The 20,163-nt window shown below is 39.1% G+C and overlaps 1 protein-coding gene across 5 annotated transcripts in view; it reads right to left on the bottom strand.

The window, feature by feature from the left end:
* Positions 1-20,163, bottom strand: part of CPED1 (cadherin-like and PC-esterase domain containing 1) — a 330,082-nt gene that overhangs the window by 218,925 nt on the left and 90,994 nt on the right. For all 5 annotated transcript variants that reach the window (XM_010838063.1, XM_010838065.1, XM_010838064.1 and 2 more), the window contains one exon: positions 19,594-19,669. In XM_010838063.1, coding sequence (XP_010836365.1) covers positions 19,594-19,669 — 76 coding nt within the window. The remainder of the gene's footprint in view (positions 1-19,593; positions 19,670-20,163) is intronic.

The following is a 20,163-nucleotide window of genomic DNA, read 5'->3' as shown; positions in this document are numbered from 1 at the left end:
ATTGATCTTTAATCGATATAAATGAGTCAGAAAGAGAAGAGTGAAAAAAGAGACCAACAAGGAGAGAGGATGTACAGGACGGGTTTTAGTGAGCTGACAGGGTTGCCTAGGGAAAAAAAAAAGAGGGTTATAAAAGCAGAATTTGGCAGAAATTTCACTATGTGTTGAGTAAGGCTAATTCCCCTTTGGCTGCCACTTTGTCCCTAGATCTCCTTCCCTCCAAAAAAAGGTATTGAAAAATTTAAATTACGCCTTGAGGTTTATTTACAAATAAACTGTGTTATTGTTGGAGGGGGTGTTTTATTTGTTTGCTTACCACAACATAATGCTCAGCATTCTCTCAAAGGGGCCATTTTTCCCGGGCCCCCTGCCATGCCCAGGGCCAAGGTCAGGCCCCTTCGGCCCAGTTGGCTGCTGGGGTGGACCACTGCAAGAAAGGCAGGCGAGCAAAATCTGATTTAGAGAAAAAGTACTTGAGGTCTCTATTAGGAGAAAAGTTGAACTTAAGAGTGTTCATTCAATTTCGTAGATCTAGAGTGAAAAGTGACAGAAGTTCACAGCCGCTATCACCCACCGAATGATTAGCAATTCAGGTTTTCAGCTCGCTGCCTCACACTCACTCACCCAGCCTCCAGCTTGCCACTATGGGCGGATTTCTCAGAATGCTGCGTTAATTCAGCATTTTCTTCAAGAAATCTGGCTTTTATTTATCAAATTGCTTAAACCATTCACAGTATCCACTGGTATCAGGAGCTTCAGGTGACATTAAGGCACATATTTCTGACTAGAAATTTTCAAAATTCACGTGAGACACTAGGATTTGGGGGTGTTTTTTCAGTTTTGCTTCCCTCGTGAGCTATATTCCATATAATTAAGGACTTTTCACCCACTAAATGGCTTAAAATGTTGTTCCAGTAGCTTACAAACACGAAAATATTCTATTAAAATCTGTCTTAAAGGTAAAATTTCTCTTAATTAAAAGAGTACACCTGGTACTTTGCTTATTTTGCTCTTGGCATAACACATGTAGATTTACCAATAAATCATGTAACTGGAAAATTTTAAATATCACTGTGGGTGGTATCTTTGCTTTTTATAGCCTTCTATGAATATAGTTTAAAGTTCTCTCCCTTCAATGACACAAGCTTTTCTAAAACTGGCTGTTGAATAACCTACAGAGGACAAAGAGAAGGAATCTAGAAAAAGAAACATTACAAAATACTGAACTGAAAAGATAAATTAGGCATAATCAGTTTACTTAACTACATAATCTTTCTTTTTTTCTTCTTAATTCTGTATTTAGAAACAAAGTAAATACTCCTGCAGTATTGGAACACAAGAATATAAATATAAATATTATAGCTTTATATTTGAAGGATAATTGCAGCCCTATTTCCATATTCTGTTCAAGAGAAATATTTCAGGTACAGTCATAACACTGTTAGAACTCAATGATGTTAAACATAACCATCCAAACCCCCAAAAACAGGAAAAGAAAAGACACCCACTTTTCGTTGTTGTTCTCTGAAACCATATAGTCAACGAGGGATGACAAGAATGCAATCTGGTTATTATTTACCAGCGTATTGGAGTTTTAGTGTGACACCAATCTGAATTCAACTAGGGATTCACCGTGTCTGGCCCTGATTGGAAGAACCATGGGTGAGGCTTAATAGTAAGAAAACTGTCCTAAAGAAGAAACAGTGGATGGAAGAGAAGGCCAAGGATAATAGGATGACATGAAAGAGGCGGGGCAGCATTTAGTATGTTGCTCCGATATTCCATAGGGCTTGCTTCCACCCCAGGTTTCATGTCAGAAGCTAAAACAACACTGAAAAAAATGTTTTTTCAGTGAGAGTGTAACATTCCATGCAACAGAAAAAAATTATAATGTAAAGAAAGATTTTGACTATTTATTTATTTTTACTACTACTAAGTCAGTTTAGTGTTGACTTATTCTGGCTTCTGAGAACACCAGTGGACTTTCAGCCAATGGACAAGACAGTGACTGGTACGTGGGACATGGCCCCAATCGTTTCAGCAGCAGCCAGAGGAGAAGCAGGCAGCACATGAACCTCAGGATCCCTGACACTGGGCATGGGACAGCAGAGACAATGGCAGGTGCAACTGCAGCCTCTTCCACGTGGAACTCTGGTGGTAGGACACCTTTGGTGCGTGTGACCAGTGGTGTACACTGGCAGCAGAGGACCACAGGGCAACAGAAGTACAGTAATCAGTGGATGTGGTATCAAGTGTAAGAGGATTGAGTTCATGAGCACATATGATACACCCTCTGAGACAAAGGGGGCATTTGAGGCCATCACAGTGATTGCGAATGCTACTGAAATTTAATGGATGAGGGTTAAAAAGACTAGCTCTCTGCCTGTCTAGGATAAAGCTGATGTTTATTTGGAATGCATTGGTAAGGTGCAGAGCCCAATGCCTGTTTGAATAATTAGATGTCTATTTTCATGGGCCAGGGCACATACCGCAACACCTGCTGCTATGATGAGTATCACTCTGTGCAAAACAATACATTCTCCCCTATCCCATATCACTTTTGAATGTCTTGCTGGACACCGATGTGGACGAAAAGGCTGTTGGTAATTATTTGAACCTAGATCTTGACTCCACTTTATGTATAAGCCCTAGGCATTTTACCCAATTTCAATATACACTGAGTTTTTCAGGAATGCAATTTCATAGTCAAGCAAAGGAACACTATACTCTGTTTTGCTTGTGGCTTTCTCAAGAGTTGTTCACCAATAGCAATGTAATGCATGGAATCTTGGTTTCCTTACGATATTAACTGAACCAATCTGAATTTGCACCTGTCACATTCAGGGAGACTCAAAATAAAAGGGGGAGCACTTGACTATTTCATTACACTTTAAGATATCATTATGCCTAAATATTTACATATTGGACTTCCCTGGTGGCTCAGTGGTAAAGAACCTGCATGCCAGTATAGGAGACCCAAGAGATGTAGGTTCAATCCCTGGGTCGGAAAGATCCCCTGGAGGAGGGCATGGCAACCCACTCCAGTATTCCTGCCTGGAGAATCCTGTGGACGGAGGAACCTGGCTGGCTGCAGTCCATAGCGTTGCAAAGCGCTATGGTCCATAGCGACACGACTGAAGCCATTGAACACAGCACCAACATTTACATATTACATTACAAATTGTTATACTACAAAGCACTTTCCATTTGGGCTTCCTAGGTGGCGCTAGTGGTAAAGAATCTGCCTGCATTACAAGAGACAAGAGTTTGATCTCTGGGTTAGGAAGATTTCCTGAGGAAGAAAATGGAAATCCACTCCAATATTCTTGCCTGGGAAATTCCATGGACAGAGGAGCCTGGCGGGCTACAGTCCATGGGGCCACAAAGAGTCAGACATGACTGAGCACATGAGCACTTTCCTTCTATTTTTCCATTACATTAAGGATTGTTGAAATTACGTGTATAGGTTAGTTATAGACACTTCCTTCTAGACCAACAAGAAATCAATAAATAAATTTATCAAAAAAGAATGTGAGGTCAGATAGGAATGAATGAAAAGATTGTTTTAGGATGATCCAAAAGTGACTGGAAGCAGGATTTTGAGAGAAGGGGGCTGAAGACGGTGAGTGTAGGTGGACGCAAAGAAATATTTTTGTGACCATTTTAAGAACCTAGCTTTATTCCCAGGTTAGTGAATCCTAAAAAACATGGGTCTCACCAACTAGATAAGAGGACTTGTTGGTAGTACTTATCAACTAATATTTATGGAGATGCTTATTAAATACTTAACATTTGTGGATTGCTGGCTTGTGCGAGAGGCATTATTCCAAGTACTTTACATGTAGGAACTCTTATCCTTTTACCAATCCCCAGAGGCAAAAATCATTATTGTCCTTACAGTGCAGACAGAAAACTGAAGCATAGAGAAGGTAAGAAACTTGCCCAAGGACAGTGGGCTATTAAGAGGCCAAGAAGGGATTCGCACACACGCAGCCAGATTCAGTCTGCTCTTGCCACTCCCCAGCAGCAGATGCACAATCAGGTCAAAGCAATTACTTCCTCTGAAAACCATTTTCGAGAACCATTAATCCACAGAAATCATATATCACCCACAAAACATAATTTGGTTCTACTTACATTTATTAATTTCACATCCCCAGAATGGTGCTTTATAAACCCTTCTGGCAGCACAACCAGTGAATTCTAAAAGCCCTCCCTTGAAGGTCAGAAGAGTAGCCTTAAACAGCCAGGACAATTAATACTTGGTCCTTCCACATAGCCCGAGGTGGTCACTATCATTCCAGAGGCCCAGACCTCAGGTTGGTGGTACACCCACATCTGAGTTGCCCCGAGCCCCAGACCTATGGCTGTGGTATGAAGTTTGCCACAGTAAAATTTCTAGTTAGCCTAAAAATGGTTGTGGATGGTTTGAGGAGCTGACCCTGAGTGGGCACATCAGATAAAAGGTAACAGAAGAAAGGTAAAGAAGACCCTCAGAGGATGATATGGTTGGATGGCATCACCGACTCAACAGACATGAATGTGAGTAAACTCTGGGAGATAGTGAAAGACAGGGCAGCCTGGCATGCTGCAGTCCATGGGGTTGCCTAGAGTCGGACACAACTTAGCGGCTGAACAACAACAAAAAGAACCCTCAAGAGAGAAAGTGCCAGCGAGTGATGACAACCTGAGCTTTTGACTCTCCGAGGGCTCTCAATTCCCATCTGTTACTGAGTTCCCAATTAAAAGGCTAAAACAACAAAAAAGACTAAAAGAAAAAACTATTTCCCACCTGCAGCAAATTCACTTAACGTGTCCTTATATGTAAATATTATGGTAAATAAGAAATTATAAGAATTATGTTAGTGGATCAAATAATAATAATAAAATGGTAAACAAGTTCTCTTTTCACTAGACCCAGGTTTTAGGCTTTCTTAAATAGTTCCTTTCTTATGTTCTTGCATTATAAAAGATAGGCTTAAAATATAGTATTGCAGCTCAAGCTTATTACAAAAGGTGGTGCGTGGTAACTAAGATATGGATCTTCGCCTTTCCAGCTGTGTATGTAGCTCAGACATTCTTGGAGCTTCCAATCCTTTATCTAAAGAAGATACGTCAGTATTTGCCCCACAGATGCTTACAGAGGGTTAAAAGAGTAAGCAGATAATGTGCTTGACACGGCAACTAACAAATAATACGTAAAGAATTAGTGTTACTACATGTTATTATTTGAAGGTAATTTATTTATAATATAACCTTGGGGCATAAATCATGAAGACCCAGTGTATTTATAAAACAAACACAAAACTAGTACTAATCCTGTTGATCTGTACTCAACCTCTAACTTTAGATAATACTTAAGCATAAATAGTCTTTCTTTTCATCAGAATGTCTCTAAAAAGAACAATATATGTTGCTGTGACAGTTTTATGTCCATCTGAAAAGCTGAACATCTCATTCAATTTTCCTCTCCAAATCGATTCATTGATATCTTGAGTAATACAGAAATAATGCCTTACATAATACCTTTATAGATTACAACACATATTCTTCTATAAAGCATTTTCATGACAATTCTGTGAAGAAAGAATGGTCAGTAAAATTGTTTCCTTCTTACAAGTCCAAAAATGAGGCACAAATGGGCTACATACTTTTCCCAGGGTCACATTACTATAGGTCATAACTGGGTGCATTTCTTCTCATATGAAGACCACAGGACTCCTGACTTGAAGGCTGAAGGTTAGAATTCTTCTGATCTCTTAGGCTAAGATTCTTACCAGTATTTATGAGCATCTTATGAAGATTCAGAAATGAATGAGGCAAGATAGTCCTTCAAAAGACTCTCTCAGCTAATGTGGCTAAATTACCTACTTTTGTCTATTTAGGGGTAAGTTGACCCTTCCATAAGCTACACATTTTCTTCTGAAACGACCATCAACACTGGGATTGTACTGCTGCTATGATTCTCTGCATACTAAGTCGCTTCAGCTGTGTCTGACTCTTTGCCACCCTGTGGACTGTAGCCTGCCAGGTTCCCCTGTCCATGGGATTCTCCGGGCAAGAATACTGGAGTGGGTTGCCATGCCCTTCTCCAGGTGATCTTCCTGACCCAGGGATGGAACCCACATCTCTTGGGTCTCCTGCATTAGCAGGCGGGTTCTTCACCACTAACACCACCTATGACTATGAAAGTGAAGTCGCTCAGTCGTGTCTGACTCTTTGTGACCCCATGGACTGTAGCCTACAAGGTTCCTCCATCCATGGAATTTTCCAGGCAAGAATACTGGGGTGGGTTGCCATTTCCTTCTCCAGGGGATCTTCCCCACCCAGGGATTGAACCCGGGTCTCCTGCATTGCACAGATGTTTTTACCATCTGAGCCACGAGGGAAGCATTATGACTCTATGGTATTAAATGCCTTAGAAGAAAAGAGAAAGTTCCATATTTTACCGTTAGATGGAGGTAACAGAAGTTAAAAAAAAAAAAAGTCCCCAAAGTGTGAGTCACAGGATTTGAATGGGATTTACCATAAAATAAGAGTCTGTGCATCTCTTCCAGACAGAAGCACACCCAACCCATCATCAAAGAGTAAAGCATATTCCCAAATGATCCTATTCATTCAGTTAATTATACTTCTGCCAAGATATGTATCCTTCCTAATCACAACTTCAACTACAAATGAAGGAGTCTAAGATTCTGTTTAGGGAAATAAATGTATTTCACTTTGTTTGTAGCTTGCAGCAACTCTTATTTTGGATCTTTATCAATATATATTTCAATGGGATCTGTCAGACTGGAAGACATTAAATGTCCATTAAAATGTATCAGTCCTAATACACTGTATTATTAATTATTATGATTACAATAAGTTCAATAAACTAGCCATTAGAGCGTCGTCTTCCCATGAATAATGTGTTATATAACATACACTTTATGAAGCTGTGTGCCTTAAAGCTAATGTATCACTTTAGTGGGTTTTCATTTCCTAATGTTGATGATATCTTACAAGTCAAAAATCAGTTTCCAGTTCAGAAGTTCCATGAAAATGAGCAAGCCATGAGCACTGCAAATCTACTAACATTGTTTTCCTTTTATAACATTTGCAATTTTGTTGTTGTTGTTCAATATCTACCTCTCCCACCAGAAGGAGACTAGGGAAGAGATTCAACATACTATATCCTCCAACACCAAAATCTGTGTGTGTGTGTGTATCTCTGTCTCTGCATATATACACAGGAACAAATGAATCAAAATTATAGAACAGTTCTCCTTTACTTATTTAGTTTACTCACAAAGCAAGGCAAGTGTATAAGTTTTGGGCTTTCACCACTTAAGCAGCTAAATCCTAGAAACTGATTTCACTCTGCACTCTTCTTAATCTAGCTCTTGTAATCTCCAAATAGTGTAGCCCCTGATGGCTTAAAATAAAGGGTTTTGCCATTCCCGTAAGAAGATTTTTCCATCTATTTTGAAGCAAGTTATGTTTTGGGGCCCACTGTAGTCCATGGGGTCGCAAAGAGTTGGACATGACTAAGTGACTGAATTGACTAACTGAAGTTTTGGGGGGAGTGGGTTCTTATCAGGATATCAGATTCACTGCTATCATTTCTGTTACAAACACAGTGGATCAGGAAGAAATGACATGGGGAATATTACACTCACTGCTTGGGTGATGTGTTTGCTGAGGAAAAAGCAAAGAAATGTGGTAGAGTTTATTTTAGATGACAGTATACTGAGTCATGGAACGTGTCTACACACAGCGAGGAATAAACTATTGATTAATAGTTGCAGGCTGGGCAAACAGGATAAACAAATCCATGAAGTACAAGCAGAGTTTACTGAGTTTTTATTATGTAATGCAAAGGAACCCAGTTTTGTTGTTTAAAGTTGTTCATGCTTTTACAAGTTATTCAGATGCAACACCACTCTCCTATGTATAGCACAGAAATAAGTAAATGGGGACTTGCTGGAAAGATCTGAAGGGCAAAAGTGAGGATCTCTCGTATCACCTCTTCTTTTATGGTCTGTTGAAATCAGAATTAATCATCAGAATCATACACATTGTTGCAAGTGGTCTATGCAAGCTTGCTCCTCGTGTGTCCCAGTGTCTGGCACAAGATAACGAGCTCTCCGAGTGAAGTAAATCAATATACCTACATGATGGCAGGAGACACACAAGTCAAGCCCCAGAAATGTAAAGTTCACCAAGTCAGTCCAAGTTTAAAAGGTCAGGGTCATTGAACCAAAGAGCAGAGGGATTAATCAGCTCCCTGAGCTCATCGGTCTCAAGCACAATCTCAAAGATGTCAAGGACTTGCCAAACGTTTACTGGAAAATGGACATGTTGTCCCTTTCACACTGGCCTGATGCCAAAATCGCAAAGTATAACTCCATGCACAGCACCAGAGCAAGAAGCACCTTTGGGTCAATGAGTTTGGTCTAGCTTCTTTCAAAGAAAAAGCGAGTCCCCGAAAGCTCAACACGCTGACCCTCACACCCTCGTGCTACCAGCCTGCACTGACCCTCCCTACCTTGCCAGTGGCCAGGTGTGAAGCACTTCACAGTATGTATCCCAGACACCTCGACAAGCCTGCATCTTAGGTTTCGAGATATGCCAAATGGAAGGAAGAGTTATGTAGTTTACAACTAACAGGCTATAATAAGCAGCAAATATTTTTTTTCCCATTTTCAAGGAAATGAAGCAAGGCGATGCTATTGCTTTCTCAAAATCTCCATTTGATTCTGTCTGTGATTAGTTCATTTAGAGATTTATGGCTCACAGGCAGAATGATCAAGTTTATGGATAGGTCAGACTCAGGAAGTGATCACTGCATTCACATCATGAAATTCTGACTGGTCTGCAATGGAGTCTAAAATTCTTATCCATAGAATTATTATTAGGGGTTGAAGTACATACAATTTTTTTTTTTAAAAAGGTATACTTGAAAGAGAAAAGTATAGCTGAATGAACTAATTTCTCATCTTAGCTAGCTCTGGAGAGCAGAGAAAGGTCTGAGAACTAGGGTTCAAGGCAGAAAGTAAGAAAGAGAAGAAAACATGGATATTCTCTTACTTTAAAATGAATCAGGTTCCCCTGGTGGCTCAGTGGTAAAGAAACCACCTGTCAGTGCAGGAGACATGGGTTTGATCCCTGATCCAGGAGGATCCCACATGCTGCGGAGCAACTAAGTCACCACAACTACTGAGCCTGTGCTCTAGAGTCTGGCAACCGCAACTACCGAGCCCATGTGTTGCAACCACTGAAGCCCAGCTGCCCTAGAGCCTGTTGCCTGCAACAAGAGAAGCCACCATAACGAGAAGTCCGTGTATTGCAACTAGAGCGTAGCCCTCGCTCACCACATCCAGAGAAAAGACCGCACAGCAACAAAGACCCAAAATAAATAAATAAATAAAATTATAAAGCGAATCTGTCCATCAGATTCTCCAGTCTAGAATACTGGAGTGAGTCTCCATTTTCTTTTCCAGGAGATCTTCCGAACCCAGGGATCAAATCCGCATCTCTTATGTCTCCTGCACCAGCAGGTGGGTTCTTTACCACTGGTACCATGGGCTTTATCATAACCAATCAATAAATATTTATCAAAAATTGATAATAATTGACATTCATTGTTTTTGTCTGCCCAACATCTTTCTTCCTTTGGGGATCTGTTCTCCTCTCACCAGATGGATCTGGTGAACTACCAATCACAGTTCCTTCCTCTTTCTATCCCTTGGCTGTTACAGGCTGAAATGTATCCTCTGAAAATTCATGTTAAAGCCCTAGCTCTCAATATCTCAGAATGTGACTGTGTTTGGAGAAAAAAATCTTTAAAGAGATGATAAAATTAGATGAGGTCATTAGGGTAAAAGCAGGAAAAGTGAAAGTGAAAGTTGCTCAGTCATGTCCGACTCTTTGTGATCCCATGGACTATACAGTCCATGGAATTCTCTAGGCCAGAACACTGGAGTGGGTAGCCTTTCCCTTCTCCAGGGGGTCTTCCCAACCCAGGGACTGAACCCAGGTCTCCTGCATTGCAGGCAGATTATTTACTAACTGAGCTATCAGGGAAGCCCCAAAGCAGGTAAAGGAGAGAGCCACAGCCTCGTGTTAGGACAGTAAAGGGAGCTTGGGCAGAGAGTTATGCTGGGAGATAATGGGAAACCAGGGAGAAATGTTGTTCGGAGCCTTGAATGCCACCCAGAGGAGTTTGGAGGAGAGAAAATGAAAGTGAAAGTGAAGTCATTCAGTCGTGTCCGACTCTTTGTGACCCCAAGGACTGTAGCCTACCAGGCTCCTCCATCCATGGGATTTTCCAGGCAAGAGTACTGGAGTGGGTTGTCATTTCTTCTCCAGGGGATCTTTCCAACTCAGGGATCGAACCTGGGTATCCTGCATTGTAAGCAGATGCTTTACCATCTGAGCCACCAGGGAGAAGTGGCTAAGAAAGCAGACTCCAGACTCATGCGGACTATGTGCAGATATCATTTGTTAGATGTGTGACACTGAAAATTTTACTTAACTTCTCTACACTCGAGTAAAATAGGAATAATAATGATGACTGCCTCACAGAGACATTGTGAGTACTAAAGAATTAATATATATGTGTATATATGTAAGTACATATTTTTATAATAAAATATATTATTAACATATATTTTACATAGATCTTGCATACATAGGTAAATGATATAATAATCTAAGATATATATAACATATATCAGGGTTACTCTTATTACTTTTATTCTTAACAATATGGTATGAATATTTTTCTATGCCAATAGATGTATATCTGCCATCATTTTTAATGTCTTCACAGTTTCCCACTGAAAAATACGCCATGATTTATTCATGCTTGAATCGAATAGTAGTCTAGTATGTAAAAATTGTTCATGAACAGGGAAGGTAGGGAAAATTATGTAGTTTCACTAAATTTAAATTTTCTTCTTTCTTTTTGCTTATCTGTATTTTCTATTCTTTTCATAACAAATGTATCTCATGAGCACAATAACAGCATAAAAAAAGGGAAAGGGAACAGGAATTTAAAAAGGCATGTCTGATCATTTTTCAAATTTGATTTCTATTTTCCTTCTCATGGTGGCCAAAAATGTTAACAGGACACAGGAAAGAGAAGAACATTTCTACAAACTTCCATGCTTGAAAATAGAATCACGCTTGATAAATAGAATCCACCCCCACTGACCCCTGTTCATGCTCTCTATCCTAAAGTTCCTTATCAAGAGCCGTGGTTCCCAGCCCAAAGTCTTCAGAGGATTTTTATGGGTCAGACAGGTGGCAGGCAGTGGCCTCTGGGGGCCACAAGGAGGAAAAAAAGAAAGGGCAAAGAAGAGGATAAAGAGGGAAGGACCCTACCCTTTTTCCATCAAACCAAAGTCATTTCTTCCTACATTACATAGGGTTTCTGGGGGTGTGTGTGTGTGGAGGTTTTAAGTGGTTCTTTTTTAAAGACAAAAATAATCCACCTCACACCCATGCAACCAAGATCAATGCTCTCTCTTTCTGATTTAGGTTTTCTGGCTACAGCTCAGACATCTTCCCTTTCTTTCACAGGATCCACAGAGGAAAAATGCTGAAGCACAATGTCAGCAAGAAGTACTGGATTTATTTCCTCTGTCCTGAATGCAGAACCATTAAGATGAAGAAAACTGCCCAGAAAGCTGATCTATAAGAAGCCCTAAAACATTACTGGATAAGAGAAGAGAGACCCTTCTTACCACTGTCTCTCTACTTTGTCCTTAGCCTCCTCTCTAAAGAAATGGTGAACATATATTTAAAGATTTGGGGGTTGAAATGGTACAAAAATACAAGCCTGTCCATAAAAAGCCTATATCCATCCCCAGCCTGCATGCATGAGGAGAACCAACAATGTGATAAAGTGTTAAGCATATTCTTTTTAGACAGGAATAAGGTGACCAGTCTCTGGGCTGCAATGATAATCACCCAGAAGTGGATACCAGTCATGTAATTTATTGGTATCTTTATGCTTTGTGTGTGTAATATGATAACAGTCCTCTAGTTCTTTCATGGATACAAATACCTTATTACTCAAAATGGGTAATTATATCTTGGAAGAAGGAGACAGTATTTTCCACTTCTCCTGCTGGTACTCTGCCTCATAGAGCCAACTCAATACTGAATTTGTGCAGTGAGTAAAGGGATAAATCCATCCAAGCATCACCAAAGCCCTCTAATAATCACCAGGGTCCCCTTCTACCACTCTGAAGAGCTATTTACTCAGTCGTGTATGACTCTTTGTGACTCCACGGACTGTAGCCCATCAGGCTCCTCTGTCCATGGAATCTTCCAGGCAAGAATACTAGAGTGGGTAGCCATTCCCTTCTATAGGGGATCTTTTCAACCCAGAGATGGAACCCAGGTCTCCCGCACTGCAGACAGATTCTTTACCATCTGAGCCACCAGGGAAGCCCTTCCACCACTCTAACACACTCCATCAGTATCCTCTCCAGTCTTCTATTTAAAAATATTAGAGGAACTATTATATACCAGGAATTATGCCCATACACTTGAACTTGAGAACAGGGTGTCTTAGTCCTTGTAGGGAGACAAACATATACAAATACAACTAAGACACTGTGACTAGGCTACTCTGGAAGCTTTCACAAGTACAATAGAAACAAAGAGGAAAGAAAATGTACCTGTCTCAGCAAATCAGGTAGACTTCTACTCAAGAAGACAGTCCTGAGTAAAAAGAACTTAGATTTTCAATATAAAATATATTTATTTCATATTTGCTTCATTTGCAAAACAAAATGCTCAACTGGGAAGGAATGTGTCATTTTCTTATCACTTAACTCTTCTGAGACAAGCCGCTGAATGACAGATGTAAGCTCCCAGCATCTAACTTGTTTAGCCCAACTGATGGCTTGCTAAAACCACAGGAGTTAGAAACCACACCCAAACCATCAGCACTTTCTTCCAGCTTTTCTTTTGAAATAAAATATATCATGATCATGCAAGAGAAGGTCTTCTCTACTCTGCTGAATTGAACATAGCATTAAGAACCACAATGTGCTTCCATCAGCCTTAGAATGTATGGAAATTCCTCTGATATTTTCCTATATTATGAGTGTTAGGGCTAGTATTCAAAAATTTTTAATGTGTTTTCACAAGTATCCTAGAGGGAAATTTGGATAGAATGCCTCCGGGACACCAGCTACTTCTATTGGTGGTGGTGGCTGAGCTAACAATTGCAGGAGTAGTATGATTTTTTTTTCCATTTTAGCAAGTGAGGAAGACATGGAAAGAACAGAGAACTTGCGTGTTTTCTTCAGTGTTTACTGTGTGGGAGCAGAGAAGACAGATTGTAAAATTTTACTGAATTGGTGGCTTAAGAGTTGATGTTTAAGGAAAAATATATTTAAGGAAAAATATATACAGCTGTAAGGAAATACTCCAAGTGGCAAACTCAGTGGTCCAGGCTTGGTAGGAGAGAAATTATGACTGAATGCAGCAGAGGGACTTGGAGAAAGTAGCAGAATTAAGAGTAACAAAAGTGACTTCTGAGGTTCCAGGCTCAGAGATATCGAAGGAGGGAAAAAGCCAGAAAGCCAGTGATTATAAAGGGGTGAATTAAAGTCTCAAAGATGGATATAGTTGTCTGTGATGCAAATTACTAATCAGCCAGGCTGCCCAAATGGGAGGCTGAAGATGAAAAGAAATGAAGGTCATGGATTTGATGAGATCAAAGAACGGTGATGATGAATGGGTCCTTGGTGTGGGCATCAAAACTGACAAGAATGACGGCAGGTCTGAAGTCTCCAGAAAGAGTCAACCCACGTGATGATTTTCTTATTGAATATGCTGAATGATCAGGATGTTAACAGATGAGAGGAAGGAGGGGTAGCAAAGAGATGCCAACAGTTCTTCCCAACACTGGAGAATAAGGTTTTAGTAGAACACCCAGCTTCAACTGTCCTTAGGGATTAGGAAAGAAAGTAACCATTTCAGGAGGTGAATGGAAGCTGGAGTTACCAAGTGTGTAGAGAAATGCAAATATGCTAAGAGGAAGGAGCTTAGAGAAGTGTGAGGACACAAACATGGGAGCAGAAGGACCAGGCTGCCGGATGGGTCTGGATGTCAGTGGTAACTGGATTCTACAGGTCTGAGAAACACGGGGGAACGTTATGTGTCCAACATTGCCACTCTGTCAAGGCATTTCTTGGCAATGTCACATGGTACTGCCTTGCACCTTCCTATGTTTTCAACTCCTCTTCTCTTCTTAAAGTCCAAATGACTTACATTAATGAGTCTATAAATTTGATGACAAGCTGAATATTGAAAACGCGCGGGTCATTTGATCTTGAAAGCTTCTGAATTGTTATGAACTTCTTATGTCACGTACTAGGCTCTCATAAACACTTGGATGTGTGACTTCTGGTCTCAATAAAATCTATCCCTGGCTCAAGTCAGAGCATAAGAGCTAGTTACCTGGGCCTTGCTGTTTAGTCCCTAGACAGACTGCAGTGAGCAGGCCAAATAAATTTGTCTTATTTCTGAAAGAAATGGGGGAAAGATCACTCTGGCTAGTGTTTATAATGAACTGGATTATTCAGAAGCAAGAAAAGAAATGGGAAGGGTATGAGAGCACGTTGACTTGGACAAGACTGGTCATGGTAGAGATGGAGGAAAGTAGACGGATTCAGTAAGCTTTGGGAGTGAACGGCTTGCTGCTAAACTGAATAGGAATTTGAATGCACTTCCAGAAATTCTACCAATTAGAAATTCATTGGGTTTGCAAACTTCTTTTCTAAAAATGCAAATACATGTAAGAGGCTTATGACTGGGGTGAGGGTATAATTTAGTTTGAATTAGTTCCATCAGCTTACTTTATTCTATCACCTAGCTGAAGTCAGTCATACTAAAGAGGTAAGGGTTTTACTTGGGGAAAGAATGTTTTGCACAAAGAATATAATCGTGTGTGGGACAGAAGTGGAAAGGCAGAAGCATGAAGGCACATTCAGAGAACACATAGAGGGAGTCCAGCATTTTAGAGCATGGAGAAGAAGCTAACTCTGGTGTTCTCTCAAAGTCTGCCTGATTGCCTCATAGAGCTGTGTCCCCAATTTTCTTTAATACTGGGAACCTCATTACTCACATTCTTGTTTGAAGGAAAACATTACTGTAGAGGAAAGGAAAAAATGAAATCAATAAAAATTCTCAAATGGTATTCAGTTCAGTTCAGTTCAATTGCTCAGTTGTGCCTGACTCTTTGCAACCCCATGAATCGCAGCACACCAGGCCTCCCTGTCCATCACCAACTCCTGGAGTTCACTCAAACTCATGTCCATCGAGTCAGTGATGCCATCCAGCCATCTCATCCTCTGTTGTCCCCTTCTCCTCCTGCCTCCAATCCCTCCCAGCATCAGAGTCTTTTCCAATGAGTCAACTCTTCGCATGAGGTGGCCAAAGTACTGGAGTTTCAGCTTTAGCATCATTCCTTCCAAAGAAATCGCAGGGCTGATCTCTTTCAGAATGGACTGGTTGGATCTCCTTGCAGTCCATAAGCATTGATAATTTCCATGTTGCTTCATTTAAATTCAAGCTAGTCTACTTGATTCCCTGAAAATATTTCACTGGTATCATACAATAAACAGAAATTTTTAGACCTAAAATTTTTAAAACAATCACCAATTCCATGTAAGATAAATAACTAATACTGATTGATATTTTAAAATAAGTTCAATTATGTTATTAAAAGATATATTTTATATTCGGTAGTAAATATCTATATTTTTTAAAAGTCCAGGCTTGTTGACATACAACAAAAGAGTTAAACTCTGTTTATCATTTTCCTTTTCTTTTTTTATATATTCACATGTTACTGAAAAGATGAGGCCAGAGATCTTAAAATGTTCAAAACTTTGAGTACAAGTTTGGGTACATTTCAAATTTCACATGAAAGCTAGTACTCAGAACTGAGATAAAACTGGAAAAAATGAGCAATAGCCAAAACTTTGGCACACTACTAACCAAGGCTTCTTGAATGGCATAAAAGAGAACAAAAACAATTGACAACTCAAATAAAACAGTTTCCCTGGTGTTTTGTTTTGTACTTATATTTCAAATATAGAAAAGAAATCTTTTTATCAAAAAAATAAAACTTAATAAAAAGCAATTTCCCAGATGGGGTGCAGTGGTAAAGAATCCACCTGTCAATGTAGGAGATGCAGGAGACATGGGTTCGATCCCTGGGTTGGGAAGATTCCTTAGAGTGGGAAATGGCAGCCCACTCCATCATTCTTGTCTGGAAAATTCTATGGACAGAAGAGTCTGGAAGTGTATGCTCCATGGGGTCACAAAGAGTCAGACACAACTGAGCACGCATGCACACACGTGCAATAAACAGCAACAAAAGTCACTAGTAAAAAACTGGGGCCAATGAAAAATTATGAAGCATTTGTCTTCAAACACAAACACGTTAAATGGCAAGATAAAAATGAACCTTTGGGCTAGCCAGTAAAAATTCCATGGATTTGTGCCTTTCCACGTGAGTCACAAGTCTAACAGCAGGTACACTCTATGCAGCTGGGACACGGAAGAGACCGTGTGAGTCTTACAGGCTGTCTTTAAACTCTCCCCTACATCTGGCTCAGATTCTGTCCTGCCACACTTGCGAGGTCCCATTCAGATTCATGGGGATGATCATCCCTGCCTTCGTAGCATCCGTGTTGGTACCTACTGCTCAAGATAAAGCCTGGCACAGCATGTCTGTATGGGAAAAAGGCACAGAGGAATTACGGAATCTCTGAGTTATTAATAATTGCCAATGTCTTATTTTTATCGATTAAAAAAAAAAAGCCTGAAGTGCAAACCAGGCTTCAAATCTTGTTCCAAATTATACATTGATTAAGCTTCAGAACTCAAACCTGTCAGGTATTCTTTTCTGAAATCGTTATGAGATACTTCATGTATTTTTCACATTTTTGCATCATTTGCAAACAGAGGCACTAAGAATCTGTTCTGAACTATCTTTTCAAAGATATTTATGCAGCAGATAGCCTTGAAAGATACAGATGGTGTCTCTCTCCAGATCAAAGAGAAGGTTTTGCCCAGTATAACAAAAATAATGGGTCTTTCTGGGGCAAAGGGTAGGCACACTCACGGACCTTATGAACATTCAAACTCTCTAAGCTAGGAGCTCTGCTCTTGAAATGCAAACCACTTAGTATACAAGTGTCACCACCTAGACCTCTTCACTTGCCCTGTGGGAGCTGGGATGCACTGCAAATGCTGATAATCTGTCTGCCTCTCTTGCTATAAATAATAAAGTCATTTGTCTCTGACCCAGGAGTCTCCTGTCTTCTGCCAGCTCCCATGAAACTGGCAGGCAGACTTGTGAACTTGGAAGAAGGTGAATTCTGACTCTTCACAGGTTCGGCAGAAGCATAAAATTGTAGTGATAATCCATCACATGAAGAGAAAAAATATTGAAAGTCCTGTTGTTGGACTTTTTACATCTAGGATGACCCAGTTACCATTTTGGAGCACGATGTGTCACTATATTAATAGTATGTATATAAACACGTATTAGTTGTCAAATAAAATTACATACACATAATTCCATGCACTATATAGTCCATGGAGTCACAACTGAGCAACTTTCACTTTCATACCTGTATACTTAATTTTTTAAATTAAATCTGTGAAATGGGTCTCACTATCCTCACTTTATAGCTTAAAAAAAAAATAACAACAACGCAAATTTAACTCACACACCTTATAGGTGGCAGAGGTAAAAATCTTTGGTTTCAAAATCTGTGTTTTGTCTGTCTCAAAATGGCATAGATCACTTTAGTTTTAAATAAAATGACTAAAGTATATAGCATTATGTTTAGTTTTACCATCTTTTTAATAGTACCTACTTTTAAAAATATTTTTAGGTACAGGCATGATGCTATCTGATCTGTATCCAATATTAAATATTCAGTATTCACAACAAATAATGTGTTTTTTAATCTTATTAATATTAATGTTATATTGTATACTATATATTCATAGCCATTGTCTCCAACATAAGCTATTGTTTATAAAGCTTATACCAAAAAACAGTGCTGTAGACCTATTCCTTTAAAGCTACACATCTAAGAAAATTATCTTCAGCTATAGAAAGATAACATTATAGGAGAAATAATTCCATTAAAAAGGCTGTATATTCCATGAAATTACCTTGTTAGTCACAGAGATACATAGAAAATTACAAACTAGGCAGAGTGAGGAAAGGACTATATACGTCTAGAACTTATAGATGATTTTGAGAATAAGAAATGTTTAAAGCAGCAAGTAGACTAAAATTTTTTAATCTTACGGAAGCAAAATGTAAACTTAGGTAAGAGTTGTTTGGGGAATTTTTTTGAAACTGGTAATTCATATCTGGCTACAAACAGGCTTTCATTAATATGCTTCTATTCTGCTAACTCCAGTGCTTATCAGTCATTTTGAAATGCAAACAGAAACAAAGAAAAACATACTTTAAAAGTACGTAGGTTCTGTTCAAAATGTAAACAAACGTTTTAAAAATTGACTTAATTAAAGGATTTCTAGATACATATTAATAATGTACTGATGGGAATAATCAGTTTACTTGCGTCTCACAAAAACATTGTTTTATAAAATAATATTCACTAAAGTTTACATAAACAAAACAAAGAGATCATGGAGTCAGTTACAAGTGTCATATAAAATGATTCCTGCATAACCAAGTTTATATATCGATTATTTATTTTAAACAAGTACCTTAAATTGAAAGGTTAATTGCTAATTTATGACTATTTCAATCTTTGGTAAATGACAAGAGAAGATGGTAGTCTTTATAGTGGGACATATCAACGTGGTTCATTTGCTGTAGAAGCAGAAACCCCATGGAAAAGCTGATACCAGTTTTCTGATTCAACTCAGATACAAATTAATTTTAAAAACATAATTAAAACTATGTGGATTTAAATATTAATGATATATTGTAATACTTTCTAGGGACAAACATTAAGTGTGTTTTAAACTAGAAACCTGAGGAACTCTTTCATTGATGAGTTTTCAAGTAGGCTACATCAGTGAAGACTCATATGCAATCTGATGTTTTCTTTCCACTCTGGGACTCTACGAGGAGGCGCGATGGTAATTTTTGTCCCAAATTTCTAAAGTTGTTGAGACAAATTGAGAGACCTCCAGGAAGCAGAAAGAAATTTGTTAAGACTGGAATCACTTAAAGAAATATATTTTTTAAAAACCTCAGAGTTTGTATAATTAAGAAGTACTGTAATAATTGCTTTTAAAATGAAGCAACAACTATTTTGAAAACAAATACACAGGAAGAAAAAGAATATTCATCTAGAAATTTAGAAGGCAAAACTAAGGGAAAGAATTTCAACGTTGTGTGCTATTCCTTATTACCAAAGTCTTTCTCTTTGGCAAAACCTTGTGAATTCTAGAAGATTTGTGAAGGTGGCATTGATGAAGACAGGAGCTTAGTATGCTGATCTGAGGGCTCCTTAGTTGTGTCTGCTGAGGAAGCCTATATATCTCACAGATTTATGCATAAGGAAGCAAATGAAAGATTACCTGGAAATCTTTTAATGATTTGACATAATCCTTCCTTTCTGCAAAGCTGATGCTGTATTTCTGGTAACATGTTTACCTGAAAGGAAAGGAAAAAGTTCTGATGAGTTAAGCATTCATAAACACTAAGGCAAAGAATACACAAACAGCCCACAGGGTACAGGTATGAAGTATTGTCTACACCATCCACTCCCTATCTTCAAAACTCTGAAAGTCAACATTCAAATGCAAATTAATAGAGTAGTTTATTTGATAATAAAAGACAAAAATTGCCCTTAGGAATTTTCAAAATATTTGGGAACATTTTTTAAAACACAGACATACTTCAATGTCATGATATTGAGTCACAGACATCTAGTGCTAATGCTTGACCTGTTAGCATTTATAGTTTTCACTCATGCTAAGTGGCTTAGTTGTGTCTGACTCTTTGCAACCTCATGGACTGTAGCCCTCCAGGCTCCTCTTTCCAAGGGATTCTCCAGACAAGTATACTGGAGTAGGTTGCTATGCCCTCCTACAGGGGAATCTTCCCACCCCAGGGATCAAACCCACATCTCTTATGTCTCCTGCATT

This window comes from Bison bison, unplaced genomic scaffold (genome assembly GCF_000754665.1).
Source record: "Bison bison bison isolate TAMUID 2011002044 unplaced genomic scaffold, Bison_UMD1.0 scf7180017864089, whole genome shotgun sequence".
In the NCBI taxonomy this organism is placed as follows: Eukaryota; Metazoa; Chordata; class Mammalia; order Artiodactyla; family Bovidae; genus Bison; species Bison bison.
This window is presented reverse-complemented; position numbering and strand designations above follow the sequence as displayed.